This window comes from Lagopus leucura, unplaced genomic scaffold (assembly GCF_019238085.1).
Source record: "Lagopus leucura isolate 7727_CA_CO unplaced genomic scaffold, USGS_WTPT01 Super-Scaffold_100009, whole genome shotgun sequence".
NCBI classification, from domain to species: domain Eukaryota; kingdom Metazoa; phylum Chordata; class Aves; order Galliformes; family Phasianidae; genus Lagopus; species Lagopus leucura.
The window spans coordinates 17,958,325-17,984,498 of record NW_024962266.1 but is presented as its reverse complement, the minus strand read 5'-3'; the positions used below and the strand labels follow the sequence as shown (position 1 = coordinate 17,984,498).

Here is a 26,174-nt window from a genome sequence, read left to right as displayed (position 1 = left end):
TAAATAGTTCTATATTTATGCTCTCTCAGAAGAAAATAACCATTCTGTAATCAATTTAACAGAGTTGTACTGCTGTTATTGATTTTTATGTTCCAAATAGAGTTCTATTTATGCTCGTATATGCACTGTACTTTATATTTAGGTTGTAGTTGTTACTGCTTAATATGTAGATCTCTAAAAAATGGATAGCTTAGCATTAGAAAGAGGGAAATGTGAAGGAAAAATCTGCCACTTTTTCTTCTGTATTCAAGAGCTAAAGTTTCTTGTCTTTTATAGCTTGCTAGTATCTTTGAAAAAACCCCATTTGTCTATGTTATATTCATGAATCTGACTGTATTTCTACAAATGTTACCTGCTATTCTCATAAACAGAAAAATCCACTCATGCAAATCTTGCCTGCACTCACTATTCATTTTTTATTTCACTGCAAGATATTTTGGAGATTCCAAAAGTCTACTTTTGTAGACTATGCCTAATCTAATCTACTGAATGTCAGTTCATGATCAAAGTTTAGATCTCGTTCTAGACTTTGATGGACACTTGAGCCGAAGATCTGGCATTTAAATGAAAACAATGACATAAGGCAAAGAAAAATGAAACAAAAACCAAAAAACCTCTTCAAACATTGTTTAAAAAGAAAAAAAAAAAAAAAAAAAAAAATCTACTGAATAAACTTCACTGACCCAGGCTGTCAGACTTGGCATTCCTGTGCATGGTTGCATCAGTGCCTTTACGAGAACACTTCACAAACATTCACCTCTCACCTTTAGTGCATTCTTCTGAAACTTTCCATTGCTCAATTTACTCCAGCATGTCAGTTATGTCTCCTTGGTCTTCACCCTAAACTGTTCTTTTTCCTCTTTCTTTGGTACTTACAATTCTGCAGGAGATAATCCCACTTTATTTTTGTTAGCCAATTAATTTATGCATTATAGCATTTCCTCAAACTGCATATTTGTTACTCCATTCCCATAATCATTTCATTTACTTCATTCAAAACTCATGGATTTTTTTGTTTGCAGTAAGGTATAGCAATCAGTATTTTTCCAGCCACAGTGTCATAAGTAAGGAAATTGTAACATATTTTCCTAGGCAATTCCTCTGCCAATCAGCTTTTATAAGCTCTTTAGAGGATGTCAGAAGAGAGTGGATAGTTAACTATGAAAACTAACAAAAAATAGTTGCAAAGGCAGATCCTCTTGAAAAAGAAATGGAAGGGCTACAAGCCATTCAGAATGGGAACTCGCTGGCAGATTTTACTACTTAAGTACAGATCAAATGCACTAAGGCCTGACGTGATGAAAGCTAGAAGTTTGGCCTTCATCCTAAGGGCTAAGTATTTCCCATAAGAGAATACACCACACATCACACTGCCGAAATACTTAATGTTCAAAATGAAAATAAAGGGATCAAAGCCATTATTCTGGATGAGAAGAAGTAGTGTAACATAGAAGTCCTGATATTTGATCAGGGTTATTCAAAGTTTTACAGTAACTGTGTAGTACAGACCCATTCTTGTTCAGCACTTTTCTGTCTGAAATCAGGTTACTTAAGGTCTGTCTTGTTTTTAATGCTGTAATACATAGTGCTAGAGTTTATTTTGTACCCATTTTTCTATTTATTTCATTTCTCACCTGTTTTTACTTCTACTCAGTAAACAGCTCTATTTCTGCTGCTATTTACCAGGCTAGAAAATAGAAGTCTCATACACTTTCCTGGGTTTATCATTAACTAGCTATGACTTCAGGCAATCAGAATGTTTAAATGCTACTAATGCTTTTGTTACTGATTAGTGTAACGAATTGAAAAAATCCATAATATGTTTTAATTTGGGTTCATTTCACATTTCTAAGAACACTCAACTTTTCTTCCACCAGTTGTATGCCAGATGTTTTCTTCTTTATGTGCTACTGTGAGTCCAGTTCAACCTATTTTAAAGTCAATTGCTATTTCTTATACATAGAAATTCTTTTCAGAAGTACTCCATCCTGAGGTAAAAGCTGGTAAAATTCAATCGTAAGCAGTGACAAGGTGAGCGAGGATTATTATTATTTTTTTTAAACAAGCATTACTAATGGAGTCACAAGCTGATGGAGAAAGCCCAGTTTTTTAGTCTTTAAACACCAGAAGTCAGACTTGCTCTTTCCATGCTTGCACAGAAGGATACGTAGCTATGGGATCTATGGGGTCATATATCTATATACAAATGAATGTGGTTAGCCTTTAAGGTCCTTTATGACATGTCTGGACGTGCTTCTATTCTGAATACATTAAGCTAAACTTTGTCATCAAGCATAAGTACATGGAAAGTGTGGTTGTAAAACTGTAATTAACAGATGTTTTTTCTCTATTACTGTGTCCTACGAGGCACAGGTGCCCATCTAATTGTTAATTATCCTTGCATTTGAGACTGTTTTGGACAATGCAGTCTTGCAGAGGTCTGTTAATAAACTTGAATGCTTTCCTTGTCTGTCTAACGCATCCAACCCTCTATTTCTCCTCTACTTATCAGCAAAGTAAGCTGCAGAAAATCAGTGCAAGGACTTGTAGTAGATGTAATTTCTCTTTAATGACTTCTTTCATAACATTCTCTCAGAACTTTGGTAGTCTAGTCCCTCTCCAAATGCATTCTTATCTCTTTTCTCCAGTGGAACTCCAGCAGTGGAGTTATGGAAATATGATCTCTCATTGGCTCACTCTTTTATCAAACCCTGCTAGGTATCAGGAATGACTGGTTTATTGAGTTTTCAGAGATAAATTATCTGCTGGCTTATGGCTATATCTATACAGATTCTATTAATTCAGTAAGAACTTATGGTTACATGGCTGTCTATCACAATGAAAATGAAATTTCTTCTAATTAAAGATATAAACTTGTTTGCCACCATCCTTCAGCACAGGTATTACTCAAGGTAAGCCAACACTGTGAGAATTGCTCATAATAAAATTAGATAATTCTTAATTAAATATCTCTACAGAGAGATTTCTCCACATCATAACTGAGTGTTTTTCACTTTCATTAAGAGGAATCTATTTTTCCATCCAACATTACATTCTGCCAGGAAACCCAACCGCTTTCATTTAGTTGGAAACCTTGAGGCTGAGTTCCTGCATAGGACTGTGGTTTGTTGTTGAGTCTAAAGTTTAAAAGTCACACTTTGCTTTAAGATATCAGTAATTTTAGGAAAAAAAAGTTGTGGAAATATAAAGCCCTTACCAAAATTAAATCTGCATGTCTATGTTATTGCTTTACTTTAATTTCTTTCTGTTTACTTTGGTATATGCAAACAAAAAAATATTTCTCAACATTTCTTGATGATAAAGTGTGGGAATAAATTTTTATCATTTGTCTGTAGCAATCATGTATTCCTGCATTTCTATTGAAGTGCAGCTGTGATAGCATGGCTTGGAGAGAAATGCATCACTCAAATGTAATGTTTATCCACTGTGAGACTGTGTTTTGTGCTGATCTGGTTGCATTTGTATTGCTTGCCACCCAAAGCTCCCTGAAGTTAATGGAAATTTTCCCATCGCTTTTTAATGAATTTTGAATTTTTATTTTCTGATAAAAATAGTACAGAAGTATTTTTTCTTAGAAATATGAAAAATGCTTAGAGGAAAATCTGGTTGAAAAAAAAAAAAAGTGAGTCCAAAAGTAGAAATAAGCTGCCTACTTGTAATTATATGTTCTGGTTTGGGGAAATTTCATTGATAACTGTTCCTTCAAAATATTCTGTAATTTGTAGTGAAATGCATGCTTTACAATGTGTTATAACAGAATGTTTGAGTATTTCACTGCATGGCAAACATTAAATGACAGCACCCTGAATGCTGAGTTTATTTTGTAATTGAAATAATTATATTAGCATCTCTAATAAAAATACACAAAAATACTACTGCATACTTTGATGAGAATTGTCTTGGTAAGAACTTACATCAGTTACAAAGTCCTATTTTTGATTTGTTAACATCTCTCTGTTTTCTTGAGGAAAGTAATGTTGTCTAATTTTCTTTGACTACAGCTTGTAGACACTGCAGACTTTTGCCAAGCATGTACTGCCAGGAAGCTCAATACTCTGCGATGTAAAACAGATGGGTAATAATCACCTTTATAGATCCTTTTTTTCCTCACCCAATTAAAACATAAATAATTTCTCTACCACTCCAAACATTTGTTTAAATTTAATTTTGGAAGAAAGAGAATTAAAAAAATCTAATGGTATAAAAATGTAAAGGTTACAATGGTGATTGATTCCAAGTAACTCTCTTCCATCATTTTTACTGACTTTCATAGGAATTTTCCTGTTGTGATCTCAATTTTATTTTTTTCTATCTGGAAAGTAACTTTACAAGTGGACAGCCATCTTCAGAAATGCTTGTTTCTTACTGCTTTATTTTTAACCATTATATTACTCATTATGTTACACAAATTATTAATAAGGAAGGATTATTTAATTGGCAGTATTAATTTTGTAACTATCAGCTTTCCATTATGTCTCTAAGATGAAAAAATATCATTTTGTGGATTAATGATTACTAGAATTCTTTAACTCCTCTCTACACTTAATGTGTTAAGTTCTATTTCTGCCAAAATTTGACTTCTCTGTTTTTGATGTAGTGAATTTTGATGTAGTGATGATTGTGAAATGATTACATATTTCTAGGGCACTAACTCAAAGTTGGAAATAGAAGTTGCAGGATTCCACGATCAAAGACAGCAGATGTAAAAGCTGGAAAATCTTCATAGATGAAAAAAAATACAATTGGGAACCTATTAAATGATTTATATTATTAACCACAGAACTCCTTCAGTTTATCTCCTTTCACGTTTGCAAATGCAAAAGAATTATATGTTAAAAAGATGCTTTTGATTTTTTTATTAAATGCAACTGTGCTGTTTGTGACTTTGTAACAGAATTGGAAATTAGAAAATCATGCGTAGTTTACAAACAGCAGCATTAATTACATGTAATTAACCAGAAAGGAAGGTTTTAACTCAGTCATGGCTTTGATTGCCCTATGAATATCTGCTCACATGAAATGAGAGACAACATTTTTCATTTCTTTGTGAGTTATAAGTTTCAAATATCTTTTTATTCTTGGTGAATTGGAATAGATGTATCTGAAACTGAGAGCATCATATTTCATCCTAATTGCCTGAGAGATGCTCAGCTTGTCAGGGCTCAGCATGGCACAGTGGATGATGACACTTGATAGTAAGTCAAGTGCAAGGACTGCTTTTATGTTTCCAAGAAGATCACTTCAGCCTCTTTCGTCAATTTATTCATGTAGATTGTGAACTTTTCAGGAGTGAGGCCAGTTCTACTGTTCTTACCATCCTGATCATGCACTCCTGTGAAATAAGCTGACATGCTTTCTCTTGTTCTCTGTATTCCTCCAATATCTTCTCCAAACTCTTCAGCTTTTCATCAACTAGTAAGAAGCAACAAGTTTTATACGGGGTACTACACTGCCTACAATATATAAATTGTTTCATGTGCAAATTGTCATGGAACAGGATTAGGGATATTTTGGAGCTGTATGGACCTTCAGCTGTACCTTCTTAGGGCAGAGGCTGCTGAGACCCTTGTAAAAGTGCTACACACCACTGAACCTGCCCAGCAGTAAGTGCTGAGATTTTGTTTCCACCCTTTTAACAAAATCAATGGGCCACATTTATCATAAATAGTAAGAAAAACAGGATGGAAGAGTCTTTCTCTGTGTTGGATGAGCGAGATATGTCACTGATGACATAAAGCTAATTAGTTCTGAAGGAAAATAGAAGCATTCCTCTCATTAATTTTCATAAACCTTGGGTAAATCACCCCTGTTGGGGTGGAATTGACTCCTGCAGAAGAGGAAAAATGACTCCAGTTCTCTAGGTAGTGAAGTTTCACTTTTAGTGATGTCAGGTTCCCATTATAGCTGGTTAGTGGAGAAAAATTACAAAAAAAAAGTGGTTTTAAAGGAATTACTCCTTTCAAAAAAATGAAACTACAGAACAGTGTTTTAAATACAATGTGCTTCTCTTCTTGATTAACTTAATCTGAATTCTCCTGGATTAGTAGCTATTCTGTTAAATTACCTTTATCAATAATATCACTCTTTACCATAAGCCTTAGATGAAAACTTGCGCCATTTAAATATAATTTCACTTTTTTTGAGACAAAAGTGATACATAGACCACATTTCCCAAAGGCATCCAGAATCACAGTTTTAGAAAGAGGAATACCTCTTTAAAACAGCTGGTCATAACTGTGCACGCAGTGTGTAGCATACTGCAACTATTTATTGAAGTTTTGAGAGAATGTGAATTTTTAAAACTTGTTTGTGAACCTGATAATGTCTGAAGAGATAGTTCTCTATCTGTTGACTAGACCAGAAACTAAATGGTGGATAAGCAGCATGACTACTGGATCTCTTAAGGAACTCCTAATGACTATGGGTCTTTGATTTCCAGTATTTTATTTCTTCTAAGTCATAGTGGAAATTTTTTTTGAAACTGACATAAAAAATGTGAATCTTTCATTTCAGAATATTATTAGAAATAATTAATCTGTCAAAACATCACCTATTATGTTCTTGAACAAGCAAAGAAACTAAATAAATAGTACCACATATCTTGAAGGCATGCAGCTGGCATATCCCTAATGAGATTTATTTATGTAATGGACTTACTTTGACCATTAAGTCACATGGCATAAATAAAATAGGTTAGGACAATTTGAAGGAAATGATTTCTTTATTTAATTTGACCTGAGCAGAATGACTGAAAAGAATACTTGACGAAAGATCTCTTCAGGCTTGGTTTTGCATTGTCTCCATTCTGGAGAAAAGAACAAGAGAAAATGAATTAATACGGTTCAGTATTTTGTATCACTTTGTAGACTCTTTATTCTTATGTGTCAGAATATTAAAGAGGTGACTCATAAGAGAGAACATTTTGTCCCCCATATTTAAGATGGACAAAAGAAAATGATGCTGTTGTTATGAGTAGAACAGTAGTTCCAGACTTGATTAAGCTCACTCATTACAAATTACCCCAGCCTCAAGAGTAAAGTCATTTTGGTAGTGGTGATGTGTGTCTCCCCTGGCTGTAGAAGGTTATGGATCTGTGGAGCCACAGGAAAGTTAATAATTCATACAATCATAAAGAAGACATCCCTCTGTTATGACTGAATTCTCATGCTGGACCTCAAAAAAATATTTTTCCTATTGTTAAATTTACTATTGATTGAAGCAAGCCAAATGTACACCAGCTTCCAAGATATTCTTGAACGGAATGATATAAAATTCATTGATTTTTAGGAACAACACTCTCAGATTATTTCTGTAGCCAATTTTTAAAAAGTAGTTAAAAGATGTTTCAGTGGCACACATGCTCTATTATCACCTTGCTGTTATTTTGTTCTTCTTGCCTCATTTCTAAGGGCAAGCCTTGTATAAAATAATACATAAACCTATATGGAAGAACTACATACAGTAGGATGCATGTATGCAATGATATAATAGAAAAGGTGTCAAGAAAGTACCAGATACACAAGGTGTGCAAATGAAGAAGAAAGAGAATTATATCCCTCAGTTCTTCCAGTTATAAGCAAGTTAGGTCCTGTCTGTAGTAATCAAATAATTTTAGGCTGTCAGTATGTGATTAAGATGAAAATCCGTCTCTAAGTAGGAATGAATGTAGATCAATAAATTGATGAAATGAATTTCAGTAGCCAATTTTGCATTGTATTTAAATTGCATAGTATTTTGCATTGGCTGACATGATCTGTTAGTGAATCATTTGATCAGTAACTAACATCTTCATTTGTATGTTTATGCAATTGTTACTAAGAACAAATGTGAGTAAGACTGGAAATAATCAATTATTTATTTATTCATTTTGTGTTCCATAATCTGGCTTGGGCTGAAAACTTCAGGGTTTAGATATTTTTTTCCACTTGAAGTTTTGTCTGCATGTTAGACTGCAGGATGATAGATGCTTGAGCTCTGTCCTTCTGTGTCAACGCAATCTGGCTGCGACAGTAAGGTTGAATTCATCTCTTTCAGAAAGTCATGTGTAATGTCTCCTCATTAAGTAATTGCTTTGCAGGCCTGCTGGTATCTCAGTAACAATCTGTTTATTTGCTATCAATAGGCTCATCATCCATTTGAAGGCCAAATTTCTTTGGCGAAGGGAGTGCCTCTGAATGGACTTCTTGGCTACTTCTTGTGACAGGATCAAGATCTACATGAAGATAGAAAATCTGTCTTTGCTCATGGTGAAAAGATCCACAATACAAATATGAGTGTTCCAAATTGTAGCAAATCTCTATCCCCCACGCCACCCCCTTCAAACTTTACAAGAGAAACAGAATTTTCCTCTTTGTTCTGTCCAAAGCAACACTCACCTCATTCAGCAGTTGACGAGACACGTCTTGTTGTTAAGAAAATAATTGAACTTCCTTGCTGATAGGAATGTTTAGAAAATATCATTATCCACAGTTGTACTTCCAGTAAGAGCAAACAGTCCTTTTTTAGATGTCAGCGGGTGGAAATCTCAGCAGAAGGATGCACAGTTGTTATGATTCCTGATGACCCTTCTGTTTTTATTCCACTCTGATAGTGACTGTCTGCTGGGATGTTGGTGTTTCTAACCTCCTGGGCCGATACAGGGCTGGTTACAAAACACTGTTGATTTATATTTAGCTACCTAAGAATTTCCTCCTTTAACTGCACTGGACAATGTCTCAATTCAGGCAACACTTCAGCCATAATTTGTGACTGCGTTATCAACTTCTTAATGGTGAAACAAAAAAGGCTGAGTGGCATTTAACTGAATGACAAAGCCATGTCTGAGCTGATCAGTACATTCTGATGAGCCACACTTTTTTCTTTTTTTTTTAATAGAGTGTTTTAACATATTTTAGAACGAGTATTTTGAACGTGCTAGGATACTGAGTGCATGTATTTTATCTGCTTCCTTCAAAAACAGAGCAACCCCACCATTCCGAGACCACATTTTTAAAGAGGTGTATCACAGCTTCTACTGGATGATCCTAGTGGTCTTTTCCAACCTGTATGATTCTATGAATACAGTGACCCTTCCTCTCCATCCTTACAACGTGGCTCTGTAATACAGCTTGGGCAGGGACTGCTCCCTAGGGATGCAGGAGCTCCCCCAGGACCAATGGCAGGGGCTGAGATGCAGCAGTTCTGGATCACTGTTTCGGTTTGATTAGTAATAGGGAACGAGGAAAGCTGATCCTCATCAATACAAAAATGCTTAAATCTGTGCTGTGGCAGTTTCTCCTCCTCATGGTGTGCAGAAGCAGGGGCTATCTTCTATGCCTGCTGTCTGAAAAAAAAGACTTGGTTCTTTATGTACTTACTTTCCCAACACTAATTCTTATCCTTTTCCACCATTTCATGCTGAAATTTCATGCTGCCTCCTTTTGGCAGACTGATGCTTTTCTTAGGAAGCCTGCATTTTTCTTCTGTACTCTAACCCACACGCTGAGACACTTCTGAATTTTCTCTTTGGCTTGAGCTGCCCAGTAACTCCTGCCTGCCAGGATCAGGGCCTTGAATTCATTGTTTCCTTTCCAGCAGAACTGCCCCTCATTTCAGGAGGGAGATGGGTGAAGAGATCCAGCTAAAAAGGAAAGGCATGGCACAAGCTGCTTATGGTTAAAATCTGTCTCCTTTTATTTCTGGAGGAGGAAACATAAAATAAATCAATTTTCTCTGAACTTTAATGACAATAATATGTTTTGATATGTTTTTATATTTTACTGTGTTCTTTAAAAAAAGACTTTTTGGGAAATTATAGATATCAATCAGGAAAAAATGGTCATTTTTTTTGGTTGTGTGATAAGACGCCTAAATCTGACAAGCAGAAGAAGGTCAGTGCAGAGAACTTCCAATTCTTTTAGTATGTGACTTCAGGTACTGTTTGAATGAAAGGATTTAGCTGGCCCATATTACCTCACTGGTGAATTAGGGAGAGGTGAATTGTATCTACAATATTCAAAACATGAAGGTAAGCAGAACTGTAACGTTAGTGAATTTTCATTTTTAAATTTTCTTTTTAAGTAGTGCTACGAGTAGTATAAATGAATGCTGTCTCTCAATGTAAGCAAATACAAGTTTTCCATCATTCTTACGACAAATTCTGTAATATTTTACATTTCATTTCAATTTCATTTTATATTTAGGCATATTTCTGTAGTAAGAGTTTTTTTAATAAAAATTCCCACTCAGTCCTGCACACTGGTGGATGAAAGTGAACTAAGAAATTATCTGTAACTTCAACCTGAATATTTGTTGGGACGCCAGGAACACTTTGATCTTTCTGCCTTATTTGTCACAGAACTAGCCCCTCATCTGGCCATATTGTTGTCCTGTTGCTCCAGTGGGGAAATGTCCTACACAATGCTGTTAGCACTGAGTGATCTGTTAGGTGCAAGGGGTGCATCTAGCGATGTGCACATCTGCATCCCATGCAGCATTCCCTGGGCTGTCCATTCCTGAGCCCCCTCTCCACTGTGAAGGGGTGGTTGGGCAGAAGTGATGAGCAGTAAAGTGGCATCTGGCTGTTAACAGATGCAGGTTCTCAGTTGCCACAAGAGCTGTGCAGTTGCAGATGCAATGCCGTGGGCAGCAGCTCATCCTACCAAGTGATATTGCTGCCTGATGCTGTAGTGTGAAGAGGCACTGTGGCTCTTCCATTACCAGAGATCACCATCTGCACTCAGGCACAGCAAGGCAGCACCTGCTCTGGGCTGGTGTGCGAGGGATGCTCTCCTGCATCTCTCCCTGTTCCGGTCGGGGGGTTCGGTCTCGAGCCATAGAGGTAGGGCCTACGCTCAGCGTCTTCGAGGCCCGAATTGCCGAAGGGAAAAGGCGACGCTGGGTTGGGGCAGGTGCTGCACGCCCGGTCGGCGGCACCACCGATATCGTTCTCTCCAGGGCCGGCAGCGACGGGCGGAGAGGGAGGCCGGGAGAGAAGGCGGAGGCGGACGGGAGGCGGGCGGCGCCGGGCGGTCGCCGGGGGGAGGCGGTGGCTGCGGACCGGGTGGCGGAGGCCGGCGGGGGACCGCGCTGCTCCGCCGCGCCTCTCCCGGCGCGGCGGAACGGAGGTGAGCGGGGGGCGGCGGTGGCGGAGCGGCGGTGGCACTTGTGCCCGGCGTGGTGGGGCGCTCCGCCCCCGGAGGCGCCGCGCTCTTAAGGGCGCTGCTCGGTTGCGCTTCCCGCGGCACTGCTGCCCTCCACGTGCTGGGCGCTCGGAGCTGCCGCGCTGGCAGCCCTGGGCAGGGAGGTGGGGAGTGGGGGGGACGGACGACGGTGCTCGGTTCGGGTTCGTGCCGGCTGCGCTCCCCGTCGGCAGTCCTTAACGCTTGTAGTACCGCTGGCGTGGGCTCAGCTGCTTTCATCGGATCTGTTTCAGTAACCGAGCCACTTCACTCTTTGTGTTATGCGCTGTTAAAGCCTACTGGTTCTTTCTGCATGAGGAGTTTTTGCCATCAGGAATGTCCTCAGATGAGAGATAAAGTGTAGAGTAACTCGCAGAATTGGCTACTCTATAAGTGATCGCTTCAAGTCCAAGTTCAGAAAGGGTACAAATTCTCTGGAGGCTTCAATGCCGGTTGCGTTAAAGCTTTAAAATATCGGCTTGTGAGAGGAGAATGACTTGGAAGATGTTGGGACATTGTTTTGAAAATAAGTGCTTAAAGTGAGGGAAGAAAAACAGTGTGATTATCATCTCAGAACATTCCCAATCCAGTATTTCATTTTTGACTTCGTTCAGGTTGGTGAATACTTTCATTCTAAGAGTATGTTACAAGAACGTTTGTTTATATACGTAGTTGAACCGCAAGAATATACTTATTTCTCTGATCAGATGTATGTGTACATTACGTATATTATATATTATACTTGCAGAAAATATCAAGGTACTGTAAAATACCTGTATTAAATAATGCATGCAGATAATTACTTTATCCTGTGGCTGCTGCTCTATAATATGATGCCATATCATAGTACTCAGAGAACAGGAAAATTAGATTTGTACCACAGACAAACATTATGGGATTTCTGCTTCAAATGTCTTTTGAACAATAGTATGCTTTTTACACTATGTATGTCTTATTATTATTCTTTTAAAATTACAGATGCCTTCTGCTTGCAAGGCTGCTGAAATGTGTTGAGCACTGCCTCTCATCCCCTAACCATGAACAGTTCAAAATCACCAGGGCTGGCTGCATTTGGAATCTTAAAAAACACAACCTGCCACACAGAGAAGAAGATTTCTGTTTTCTTTTCAATAATTTTCATGACAGTGGGAATTTTGTCCAACAGTCTTGCAATAGCAATTCTCATGAAAGCGTATCAGAGATTTAGACAGAAGTCCAAAGCCTCTTTTTTACTTCTTGCTAGTGGCTTGGTCATCACCGATCTCTTTGGCCACCTCATCAACGGAGCCATCGCAGTGTTTGTGTATGCATCGGACAAAGACTGGATTCGGTTTAACCAGTCCAACATTCTTTGCAGTGTTTTTGGCATCTGCATGGTTTTCTTTGGTTTGTGCCCACTTTTCCTGGGCAGTGTGATGGCTGTTGAACGTTGCATTGGAGTCACCAAGCCAATATTTCACTCCACAAAAATGACTTCTAAACATGTGAAAATGATGTTGACTATGGTATGTCTGTTTGCTGTTCTTATAGCTTTGCTGCCTATTCTTAGGTTTAGAGCCTATCAAATTCAAGCATCGAGGACCTGGTGCTTCTATAAAACAGAACATGTTGAGGACTGGGAAGACAGATTTTATCTCTTACTTTTTTCTTGCCTTGGGTTACTGGCCCTTGCTATTTCATTCTTGTGCAATGCTGTCACAGGAATTACCCTCTTAAGGGTCAAATTTAAAAGTCAACAAAGACAAGGCAGATCGCATCATTTTGAAATGATCATTCAGCTCTTGGCTATAATGTGTGTTTCTTGCATTTGCTGGAGTCCATTCCTGGTAAGAGCCTAATGTGTTTGCCAATTTTTAATGCACGTCACTGTATAAAACTTATATTTTTTATCTCCAGGTTTAAAGGTGATTTAGCTGCGACAATAGCTCCAGTCATATTTGAATATATTTATTTTACAGCATGTTGCCTGTGATGTGTGTACATTTGCTGCTATATCAAAATTACTAATTATTCTTTACCTCTAGTCATAAGTGAAGTACACTGAGCAAATAAGATGTGTAGGGAACGTGAATACCGGTGCCGTGAAGCAGACAGTGGTAGCAGATGGGTAATGGAATAATTTAAAACAAATATTGACCTCGTTCAAAAATTCACTGAAATCTTGGAGTGGCAATTCTATTTAGTCTGTACTGTGGTTCCTGTCAGTTTTTATTTATGCTAGCCTGTTCTTTGTTACTATTACAGTTTACTGCTACTTGTGAACTATGCTACAGAAGATAACAGTTAAGAACATAAAAATTCTCCATTCCATTAGCAGGGTATTAAGGGCTTTGCTTTAGAGTTATGTAAAAAAAAAACAAAAAACAGCTGGCAGTAAAAAAAAAAACCAAACAAAAAACAGTTGGCAGTAGGTTAATGTAAAAATTTGGTTCAGTCCTGATCAAGCTGTGTTTGTAATCCAGACAGATCTCTAGCAAAGCTGCTCTGTGTGCTCAGGGCTTTCTTAGCTGTGCAGGCTGTAACTCAGGGCTCTGTGCTAGTAAGTGCTGTGACTCTTCCAAAGCAGTCGGTGGTGCTCAGGGTACTGTGTGCTGTCAGTGAATGGTGTCAATGGAAATGGGATTATGATATGGCAAATAATTTGACGGCTCATGTGTTATGATGGCTTTTTGAAGGTGTTTAATGATGTAAACCCAACTGAAGCTGTTTTAATTTTTAGCTAGGGTGAGAAAGGTTAACCACAATTAATATTGAAGCTTAATTTGTATCCTAGATACAGTGTCTGATAGTTTTTCTCTGACGTGAACAAGGAGTGAATTTGGTTAGAGTTTACAAAAATAGAAATCTAAATCTGAGATCCAGCCATATCTCTCTCATGTTCTCACCAGCTTTGGTATAGTGTGGAGGTACCTGAACTGCTTCTAAATAGGATTCCAACAGCTGCAGCAGCTAGGTATATCTGGCAGATAACAGCCAATTAACCTGCTGCCACAGACATGAGGGAGAATGCAGGGATATGCCTATGCCTTGCTGAAAAGCACAAAAACTGCCACTTGTGTTCAACCGTGACAGAATTTCCCCTGCTTCTCTACTGATTTTTCTAGACTTGCTCTACAACATAGTTGAAATTCATGTTAGCTTTTGTCAGTGTCCTGATTGCTGAATATGCAGCGTAAATAAAGTCATCAGAGCAGTCCAGCAAGCTCATGTAGTGACCTTACTTCCAGTAATTTCCAACACTTAAAAAATTCATTTGGGACAAGACAAAGAATGGTTACCAAGAAAAACAACAGAAAGGGTGGCTTTAATTTTCATGGGTAAACAATAATTTATCCTTCTCTGACATTTATTTTTGTACAAAGTAACTTTCCTTAAAGGCTGCAGTTACTTTGCTTGTCAAAAGAGCTATGGATTTTTCATTTAAAGAGGAAGTGTTTCATTTATCCAGCATTTGAAGGAACACTGAGTTGCAACTATTCTGTTTGCTCTTGGTAGCTTGGGTGATTTCTTATACTTTTCAATTTTCATTTATGAAACCATTTTTTAAAATGTTGACAATCTTTAATAAAATCACAGAGCTACTTTTCTTATAAATATTGACCGTCATCTAGGCTGTAGTTTAGAATGAATTATTATTCCAGCAGGAATTTTTTTTCATAGTCTTTTTAGAGCATGGTGGTCTCATCAGCTGGTGAGATAGTGACTGATTTCTTCCTTAAATTTGGTATTGGTAGTTTTTGAGAATATGTTGCATAGGAGGGTAATGCACAAGCAATTCTGGTCTATTCATCAGATGCTGTATAAATTTCATGGTGCAAAACTCTTATGCTTTCTGTGCATTGCGAGCTCTCAGTGTTTTGCTCCTACACTGCTTGAACTGAGGTGCTCCAAACTATCACCAAAGTCAGCCCATCAGTATGGAAAAGAGTTTTGCACTATGAGCAAATAAATGTGAGAAATGCGAAGTTTAAAAATTCTGTGTAAGATAGGATTTAGTTCCTGGAAGTAAGTTTCAAGGAAGCGAACAATTAATGGTTAGGCAGAGAGTTTGGGAAGTGCAGCAAGACCTTGGTGTAGACTGAGCTGTTGGGATTGCAGAAACTACATCAGAATTAATTATCTAAATTACCAACTTTCTCTTAGCTTTGAAAGCATTCTGCTCAGAAATCGCCAAGAGAATTGTAAGCACTGTGTTAATGTAGCAAGCTTCACTGAACAGCAGTGAAGCATGCAGATTGAGTGCAATAAAGTTTTGCTAAGAATGTACTGTTAAAGTGCTGCAATGAAGAGATCCAGAGTTTATTGAGGTGTATGATTTATGGTGAATTGTTGCTTCAAATCTGAAACCTCTCAGGGCCTTTAATTTGTTAAATTAATGGTTTAGATTCCACAGTTTGAGCAGCGTATACTTACAAAAGTTTATCTTGAAATAAATATATTCAGGCATCCATAAATGAAATTATTTGACAAAATATCTAATTACATTTGTTTTGCATTCATTTGCTTGTTTAATTTTTTCTTAAGGTGAAATCTAGAAGTGTTAGTCTTTGAAACTGAGAATTTTGCCTATGCCCTCTGACCTATGGGGTGTATATGATAAAATGTTATTTGAGAGTGACTCACCCCTGTCTAAACCAAAGGAATTAGAAACCAAACAAACATTTTGAAGAGAAGGCAGAGGAAGGTGAGATAGTTTATGCCACATGTGGTTTGCAAATACTGGGGTTGGGATTTATTCAAAGTGATTCGCCATCTGACAGGGGTTTATTTTGTTTATTTTTCTTCTATTTTCAATCTAGTCTGGTGTTACGTCAGTCGTCATATATGCATGGATAGCAAAAGTCTATCCAATATTGTAGTCTGGAGCAGATTTACTTTTTGCTGCATTTTCATATATATATATATATATATATGTATACACACATATGTATATGTTTGTTTGTTTGTTTGTTTTTTAAGTGGAGTTATGTTACTGTACTTTCTTAAAATCTCCTTTAAATGGCATTAGACCCATCACCCTTCTCAGTGCCCAGTGTGGAAATGAGCTTGCAAAAAACAGGTGTGTATACAAAAAATACATAATATTATAATCTGTCACCACCTCTCTTTTAAGACTCCTGGAGATCTGTAGCATTTTGCAGAAACAGAGCCTGTAGTTTGGCTGGGACTGTTGGACAGGGACTTTCTTCTGATTTCTTTTGTGAAGCTCTCTTTTATCTTGTTTGCTTCTCAAAAATAGGCAACTTTCTCAAGTTCTCTGCAACTCTGTAGGAATCCTTCCGTAAGAGAGTGAGGGGAAGGAGAAATTTCTCATTTAAGGATTGTTATTCCTTAAATTTCTCCGTAATTGTTAATTATAGACAGCAAGGGTTATGTTGGCTGGGAGTTTACAACCTGCTTATTCCTTTGTAGGGAAACGTTTATATTCTTTTGAGGAGCTGAAAGGGTGAGGAAACTGACAAAAAAGAGCAAGTGAAATTCATGAGTTTTCCAATAATCTGTGTGGTCAGTGATTCACGGAGGCACATTTATTCTTACAATCCAAATCGTTTTGTGATGGGTAATTCCAGGAATATATGTTCCGAAGATAGTAACATTGACTTCTATGTATAATAACTCATCGTTTTTTATCCTTGCTTGTCTTAGGATATGTGAATTTTGTTGGATAAATTTGGTCCCAAGGGCTTGGATTCTCAAAGCAAATAGCTGAGCTGGAGCATTTTGTGACAAGCACTGCTGATGACATAAATTGTTTTGTAAAGTTGGCCTGCCGTGAAACAGCTTGGCTTTGGAGCTATGTTCATTTGAGCAGATCCTAACTTCAGTACATCAGGTTCTCTGGGGCTCAAGGGATAGACACATTTTAAATTCTATTTCTGTGAAAGCAAAGTGAACTTCCTGTAATTATGGACAGGAGGGGTTTATTTCACAGAGAATTTGTCTACAGGAACAAATTATGATATGGAGAAAAGTCTAACCCTTTTCATACGTGAAACACGTCTTAGCATGCAAAAAATATTGTTACGTTTAAATTATTCTTCTCAAGATCTTTTTTCCATACAGTTATCTGAATTCTCTCTCTTTCTCTCTCTTTCTCTCTCTTTCTCTCTCTTTCTCTCTCTCTCTTTCTCTCTTTTTCTTTTTTATGGAAAAATTTGAGTTGTTTATTTCATATAATTAAATCCACTTTTGTTCAGCTGCTATTTTTATTACCTGAGTTAATTTCTAGCAGTCACTTCTCATGTCATCCCTTGCCTTTCCAATTTGTTATTTTAATTGTGCCTGAACTCTGACTTGGTGTCCTCTGAATGCAGAGAGGCTCAATGGTTGCTTTTTGTGCATCTTGGGCTGCACTTAGCTTCCAGATTGTTGAATCAGACCAACCAGAATTCCAGTCTTAATGGTCCTCCAGTGGAAACACTGCTGGAGGAGGTGAGAAAGGGAAGTGCTGTGTTGAAGGGTGGTTCTTAGTGCAATATCCTTACCCTGGCCTCTGACCCAGTTGTTCCACTGGATATTTCAGGTACTGAGGCAAGCTCACGGCTGGTATGTGATTAAGGAAGTTGGTGGATTGCAGGTTTACAGTAACTAAATTCTAGGCCATGTTGTTGCATATAATAGAAGGCACTTTTCTGTAGCAGGCAATCCTCTGTGAATGTCATTTTCATGTTTTTGTATATGTACTCACATGTATACATGAACAACAACACTTTGCCAGGAGTTTATACCCAAGTTGCACTTGAAGAGTCTTAACATATTCTTTTATAAGGTGTCTGATTTTCCTTTGTTCTAATGTATGCTTACAGGAACAAGGGGTATCATTTATATGGGCTCATTGCTTTTTTAGCACTGTTTGTTTGCCTTCAAGTTTTGTTGGCTACTAAAGAACTTAAGTTACTTAAAAGTTTCTCTTGTGCTCTCTGGCTGGTGATTTTCATAGTTGGAAAATGCAGCTGGCATAAGTCCCAGGATGCTAGTCCACATCTCACCAGTGGGGCCCTTGTAGTTGAATGCAGGGCAGCCTCCGGGCTCTCCTGGGTGACTCCTTGGCCACAGCCACTGCTAATGCCACTGCCCGTCAAAGCTGCAGCCTGCATGAGCTTGCTTGCTTCACAGACATGTTAGAATCATGGAATTTCTTAGGTTGGAAGGGGTCTTAAAGACCTACTCCAACCCCCTGCCATGGGCTGGGTGCCCCCCACAAGATCAGGCTGCCCAGTACCCTATCCAGCCTGGTCTTGGGCACCTCCAGGGATGGGGAACCCAAAATTGACACTCAGGGTTGCATTGCTGAAGTGTTGCTATGCCATTCCTAATGTTCACTGTAGGCTGAAATAAATTGCAGACTTTAAAGATTAATGAGATTGAAAAGAACACTGATGCTCCAACGAGTAAGTCCACCTAAAATAATATTGAATTTTGAAGACACTCATAGTGTTCAAAATCATTCTGTTCATGTTTTCACCTTTTGCAGTTTGTAGAGCTCTTAATGTCTTTGCCTTTTTGAGAAATATGATTCATTTTTTAAAAATGTTTTTTACTGTGGGCCAGGACTTAGTTTATCATAGACTACTTAGAAAGTCTCTATTAAATGTGGCTGTTTGTAATGCAAATGTAAATGTTTGCCTCCCTCTCACAGGAGGCAGGCAGTTGAGCAGTTCTCAACAGTAAAGAAGAAATGAACAGTAGTCAACATGTTGTCCTGCGGTAGGGATGGGAACCAGGAAGGAAAGAAGATCTGAGGCTGACAGGTTGTCCTCTATCAGTAAAGACTGGAAGAAGCATAATTATAGTTTTTGTTATTTATGTTTACGTGTGCTGTTTAGAAAAACTTATGTAAAGCCTTTTTCTGAAAATGCAGTGCCATCAGGATGCATTGACTTTGCTTTGGATAGATTAAGAGGCAGAATTTCAACCATGTGAAAACACTGCATTTTCAAAATAATGTGCTACTTCACTTTTCTTTCAAAATTGCTTGCCACTTGATTTTTAAATTTGAATTTTAACTATTAAATTAAGCCATGATAGTCTATAAATTGAAACAATATTTAATTCCAGATAGATGTCAGTGGCTATCACAGAAAATTTTGATTATTTTTTTTTCAGTTTTGAAGTTACCATTCGTATTCTGAAAACCTAAACTAAGTTACACTCTTTAACCTCCTCTCCTTTGTTCAACTGGCATGCTGTGATAGATACAGAAAGATATAGAGGTGCTTTCCAGTTTTGCTTGATAGGAGTGGACTCTCCCTGTTTCCTAGGTATGACACTTATTCGGGCCTTTTTTGCTTGAAAATATTGTGCAGTGCATAACCGTTTTTGGAAAATGTCATACACTGCATAACCATTTTTGGATTGTTATTTTAGGAAAGATCTTTTTTCTGTCTATCAGAAGCCTTTAAATGGTAAACTTCTCATGGAAAAGTCTCACGGACAAATACACCCACATGGAGTAACTCCAGAAACTTACCAGGTTTTACAGGACAGACTTCTGTGTGGAATACACGTTCATATATTTGTAAGATAATCACTGTGCTATTATGGTGTTAATTCTTATTTATAATCTCTATGAAAAATACTACTTTTTAGCAGAAGTTACTTATCTCAGTAGTGCAGAATCTGTTAGTGTCTGAGAGAATACTTTGGTTTCACCTCTGGGAAATAGTCTGTTTAAAGTGGAGCAATTCTAATTCAGTTCTTTTCATTCTTGTTTCATCTGCTTTTAAGACTTAAACTTTACATTTAAATAATCAGGAATTGAGGAATTACAGCTGTTTACTTGGGTTATAAACTCCTGCAGGAAGGAGAGGTTCTGCTTATTGTGTGCATGTGCAGTGTGGAGCAGAACAGGAGCACATCACCATACTGGGATTTGTGAATGTTGCTCTTAGAAATCATAATGATCAGGTAGCAGAACATTGCCAAAATGACATTACACAACAGTTACGGTGAATTTTTGGTAAATGCAGTTTATTTTTTCAGATTCATTCTCATATTGGATGAGATTAAATAGCTGAGTAGAACCTGAGTTGTGCTGTAGGCACACCACCTCTTGCTGAAGGATACTTCTTATCTACTGCAGACAGAGCGGGAGAGAGGTGGAGAGTAAGCTTTTTTCTTAGGAGCTCCTCTTATTGAGCTGTGTGAAGACCTGTGTGTGTCAAACTGCAGGTTTCAGCATCGGAACTGTTTCTGCATGATTGCCTATAGGAAGCTGAATAGTGCCTCAATACTAAACTGCCAGAAACCAAGAACTACATTCTCATTGGAGAACAAGAAGTTAATGTGTGATCTTCAACTTGCCATCTCAGACCTGTGTGCTGCCAGCACTCCCATCTTCCTGACTGCATGAAATTGTGTTGAAACAGTGCATACAGGTGATAGCAATTTGTTGTATGATCTACAGTGTGTTAGTGTGGTAGTGTATTAGAAATAAAAGCGAATCTATGTAATAGTCACTTATGTTTACCAGAAGTGTGGGTTTGCAGAAGCACTAAGAAATAAATCAGTCTTAAGTGGAGATTTGATTTTTAGTTTCTTCTCTACCTAAAAGGTCGTCCAACTGCATAGCAGTCCCTTCTAATTTATTTGCCAACCTCAGAAATAAAAATATTTTAAATTAAATATTCCAATTTTGTAAATGTAATTTAAATTTATTAACTCTGGTAGTTCAGTTCATAGCTTCTGAGTACACCCACGTGATATATAGAATAAGTTACTTTAGTAAGGGAATGCTTCACACCTTTCTTTTCCTCCAGCCAGATCTGTAAATACAGCAAATCAGATAACATGAAGTAACTGGTATTTCTGTCCATATTTTAAAATGTTCTCATTTTTCTTTACTATATAATTGTATGTATGATGAACATAAACACATGTAAAATATAACTACAAATTAACTTTTTTTTCCCTATGCTCAAGTAATCAGGGCTATGGTTTCTCAGAACATTAAATAGGTGGTCTGACCCCTTCGATAGATAATAGGTTCATCACTTTTTTTAGATCTGTCATTACTTTAGGCCTTGTGGGCATGTTGCACATCAATGCCATCTGCATTCTAGAAGAGATGAAGAGGCTACTATGTGTCATGACATACTCAGAGTGGAATTCTTCTCCCTTTTTTTCCTGCTTCTACTGTGTATGGGTATCTATTACTTCAGTTGTATCTGCCTTGAAAGCCTGCATATATGTGCCATTCCTCTGAAGTTAAGGAGTGATTACTGCAAGAAATCCTTGGAGAATTCAGCCTAGATTTATCAAATCTGAGAGAATGACAAACATGACAACCTGACAAGCAATTCCTGCAGCTTTTATAGGATCACATTTTTCTGCTCTTGGAGAAGTGAGAGGTTTGCCTCTGGTTGGTAGTAGGTGCTGAATCTATATTGCATCTTTCCTCATATGTGTAAATCCAGTCAAGGATAACTTTAGTAATGAAGCAGCATGAATGTGATGGTAATTGGAAAGGCAGTCTATTTCTAAGGCATTCATTTGATCTCTTGCATAACAGTAAATGCTGAGTTCGTTGTATAGTTATGGACCTTTGCAGCTCCTTTGTCCTCTTCCAGATTGCCTGTATATAGTCTGTTTTTTCTTCATTCTCACAGTTGTTTCACTCCTCCCAGTATTGTGTGTTTCTTGTGATTCTTTATTTGGGCATTTGTATTAGTCAGTGAAGTTATATTGCTTCTGTGTAAATCAGTGAGAGTATTTATTTAATCAATTAAAGATGTGATTATTTTCCAAGTGACTGTGAAAGTGTGCAAGCAAATCCAATACAAAAGAAGTGATATACTAATTCCTGGCTATGAAGGTTTTCCCAGCTGTCTCTCTTGGAAGAGGGGATGGATCCTGAATATGTATAGCTCATACATCTTTAAACACTTACTTTGCTATATTGTGTTTCTCAGGATGATCCTTATAAATACTCTATTGTTTTCTGGTCCTGAGAGATCTCACAGTTGTTCTTAAAGTTTCAGCATTGGGTAAAAAATATTTTCATTTTATCTGTAAAATTAATTTTCCATGCAAAAGATTTTTGCTGTATGCCTTGTTAGGCAGCAACACAGTCTATGCATTTTCAGTATGAAGTGAGTCATCTACTGTTTTCAATGCTAAACTCTTCTCTATCCGTATCCATTGTTCTTTCAGTTCAAGTAAGTTAATCAATTAAGCTGCTAGAGTAATTATATTGTCAGTTAGCTGAACAAAAGTATGGGTAATTTTGGGGGAGAGAAGAGAAGGGAAAAAAGACCATCAGTCTAATATTGAAAAAATCTGGATTCTTTTGAAGAAACAAAGAGAAACGACCTGGAATGTTTTGTTCAAGGCCAAGACGAATATAGGTTATTGTAGGTACTCTTCAAGTGGAAAGCTGACAGAAAATAAAATCTCTGGTTTTAGTTTTAGCTAGTGTTTGCTAGTATGTGCACACCAAAAACATTGCATTTCTGCCTTACAGAGCATGATAATGCCAGATTTAAAAGATATAAATGGTGAGTATAAAGTTATGGTACTCTACATTTTGTTCAGTAATTTTGATAAATTCTTGCATACATAAAAATGTCATTTCAAATGATGCTTCTAAATGTTTGTTCAGAAAGTATATTGCCATGCATAAATATTTTGCCTGGAGCTGTAAAAACACAGATGGTGAACATATCCCCCTGGCTCTTGTGGCACAGTAATAGAGCGCAATAGACTGTAAGTCCTCTGCAGACCTGAGCCTGCTTGAGGAGAGCAGAAAGCCAAGAAGAGCTGATTGGCCTCAGTGAGGAGTAGTTATCAGGCAAGGTCAGGTGATGTCTGTATGCTGCCAGGCTGCGGTCCTTTGGTGTTTAGTTGCGGTGAGGTCAGACCTACCAATTTTCAAGGGTGGTTTTGATCTTGCCAGAAGAAGAGATGCTCACATTCATGAGGCAGTGTCATTGACTTTTGAAGAATTACCTGATTATATAGGATCAACTGAGTTTGAGAAAGAAAGATTTGAAATTATGTTCACAGGCTTCGTACAAAATGTTGCATTATGTTTTGCAGAATGACAGAATCGTAGGGATTGGAAGGGATCTCTGAAGATAATCTAATCCATCCCCCACTGCTGAAGCAGGTTCTGAGCTCTGAGTGTACTTTCCTTTACAATACCTAAAAGGCTTGCATAGCTCTGTGCTAGAGATGGTAAATATATGGAGCACACGGAGGCTAAATAAGCAGCCACAGATGGTTTTGCAACTTCAGCTACCTCTGGTCCAAATCTTTTCAGGTTCTGTCTCCTCCTTGTTTGTGTCCTGTCTTTCCCACAGAGGATTGTGGCACTGGCAGGGAAGATGTCTTGGACTGAGTTTAACGGAATACTAAATAAATAGGAATTGTTAAGGATGTATAACATGGCAGGTAGTTGTCACCTTTCTTGATTTATGTGTGACAGATTGGAACTTGATTTCAAGAAGCAGACACAGATTTTCCCTGAGCTGAATAGTGAGCCAGTGGACCCATTATTAATTGAAAATGGCATATTTTTTTACAGAATATACGGCAGAAAAGGAGAATCCCTTATTTAACTTCTGCTTGTGAAGAGCTGAGTCTGCAAAACTTTACACATGGAGGCAAAAATAAAATGAAGCATACTCAGCTTTGTTGCAACAAATACTCAGTTGGTATACTGCAGTATTTATGAAACTGTATATGCAATCTGCTGTCAATGTTTCTTCCTGTTTTTAGGTGATACAAAGTTGTACATCAAATGTACATGGAATTTTGATTTCCTACTCTCTCTCCTCCTCTCCTTTGCATTTATTTTCTTAGTTTGTCTTTAGAGAATATTATAGAGAATATTATAAATTATTGTCTTCTAATCAGATCTTACCTACAGCAAACTGCAACTTCTTTGAAGTGCACTTGAACAATGGCAGTTTCAAAAACTTCCAGAAGTTTTAAAAAAATGAAATAGATGTATATTTTTTGTATCCATAGAGAGCATGGAATGCTACCCTGTGTCCAGTGTGGTTTAGAAGGAGGGGATTTGCATGTTGGATTCAACATAGGCACCCATGACAGTGACAAAATATAACAACTCTGCAAATACTGGAAAAAGCGTGGACTTACCTTGATGGAAATTCTCATAAATTCTTTCAATGGAATCCTAAAAAAGAAGTTTGAGAAGGTCTGTGAGTCTCCTACAAAGAAATGGAGACTAAAGGTTGACCTGCAGTGGGAGAGAATTTCTGATATTTGTTTGCAAACAACAGAATTTGCCTGTCTGCTCTTTCCATACCAATCTTTTGGTGATGGGCTTTTTATCTGGTTTCCTGAAGGATAAGGATAGAACCTGTTTTTAGAGTTTACAAGCTGAAATGCATCAAAGTAATACTAAAGTTTGCCTTATTTCCTAACTAGCTTTAGAGTCTGCTTCTTGTTTTGACTGACTGTCCTTCAGGCTTAACAGGAATGCAACTGATCAGCACTGCCATTTAGCTTGTTAGTTATTCTTATCTAATTGAGATCCAATTGGAAGGGAAATTAAAGACATGCTGTTTATATTTGGAGAGTGGTGTGAAGCTCTGGAGCTAGCTGCTTTTTTTGTTTTGTTTTGTTTTGTTTTTCTTTCCATTTTCTTGCACTGAGCTCTGTGCTAAGGAAAATGACAATTCTCTAATGCTAAATGAAAGATGCAGTTGCAGAAGTCAACAATTTGAAAATGTTTTAAAACTTTTTCATGTGACATTTTGGATTTTGAAAAGTAAGCTTTATTTGTAGTGAAACCTAAAATTGGAAAAAATAATGGAGAAGTTTAATGCATTGTGTCAAGTTTGTGCTTGACACAAGTTTGGACTTGTGTGTATTTATTTTGGGGTACAGGGAGCTCTTTGGTCGTAATTCAAACCAGTACATGAGTCAGAGAAACTTTGTTTAAAAAGTCAGTGTTTTTAACTAATGCTTTTAGAGTTATTTTCCTAAAGAACATTTGAATTGTATTGGCTATATCAAGTAGTACTTCCATTTTTTCAAAAGCCAGGGAGACATATTACAGCTGTATCCATATAAGCATTGTGTAACTCAGCAAAATACTTTCTGGATTTTCATACTACTAAATATTTTAGAAAATGTCATGAGTTACATTTCTTATTTACCAGCTGGGGATTCATTTTTTGAGTCATGCTGCTGAATTTGAATGGCTGTTAAAATAAGTTGTATAGGTCAAACCAGATAGGATACAATCATAGAATCATCAAGGTTGGAAAAGATCTACAAGATCATCCAGTCCAATCATGTTGCATTTCCCTCTTCCTTCCTGGCTACAGGCAACAGAATTCCTTAATCATATTAATCTGATAGTCCTGCAGGAAAAGAAGAAAGGACATTGTTCTTTAAATTGGTTTCTCAGCTTGGGCCTAATTATTGAGCAGTATTAGCCAAACAAGAAAAAAAACTGACACTTCTGTGCCTTCAGAGAAGGTCTTGCTCCCGTAAGTAATCACTGTAGCAATCTCTGGAGACTTCTGCCAGTTGTGACATGACTTTCTCATACCTATGCAGCAAAAACAGACTGAGGTTTTGATTAATATGAGAACTTTAAGGGATGGTAGTGCATGAGGCCTTCTAACTGTTTATGATTTCAAAATGATTTGAATTTAAAATTAAATAAGGATGAATATTGAAGTGTGATAGTAATGATTTATAATGAACTCAGTCTATGTTCTTCTCCTTGTCCTCTGTTGGTGTGCTATTGGTTTCATATGCCTGAAGCCTTCTTACTTGTTGTCTTATGTACAAAAGAGCTCCCTGAGCAGTGCAGACTGTTTAGAGAAGTGGATTTATTTCAGTTTATATCCAGAGATGAAATGGTGGAGCTGTCTCTGTCACTGCTGCTATTCTGTGTTTTAGGATAAAAATACTTAGCTGGACTGAGATTCTTACTCTAGGCCTATATAGAATTCTCAGCCTCACAGATCATCAAAAAGTTGGTATATTGCTTTATGATGGCATTAGTTATCCCTT

The 26,174-nt window shown here is 37.5% G+C and overlaps 1 protein-coding gene across 2 annotated transcripts in view; it reads left to right on the top strand.

Annotated features, from left to right (window-relative positions):
- The first annotated feature begins 11,070 nt into the window (after nucleotides 1–11,070).
- The window catches only part of PTGFR (prostaglandin F receptor), a 19,775-nt gene continuing 4,671 nt past the window's right edge, over nucleotides 11,071–26,174 (top strand). The window contains exons 1-2 of one of the 2 annotated variants that reach the window (XM_042873867.1): nucleotides 11,071–11,126; nucleotides 12,159–12,685. In XM_042873867.1, coding sequence (XP_042729801.1) covers nucleotides 12,218–12,685 — 468 coding nt within the window. In that variant the 5' untranslated portion in view covers nucleotides 11,071–11,126; nucleotides 12,159–12,217. Of the gene's footprint in view, nucleotides 11,127–12,158; nucleotides 13,007–26,174 lie in introns of both variants that reach the window. The other variant, XM_042873866.1, reaches the window with a different exon arrangement.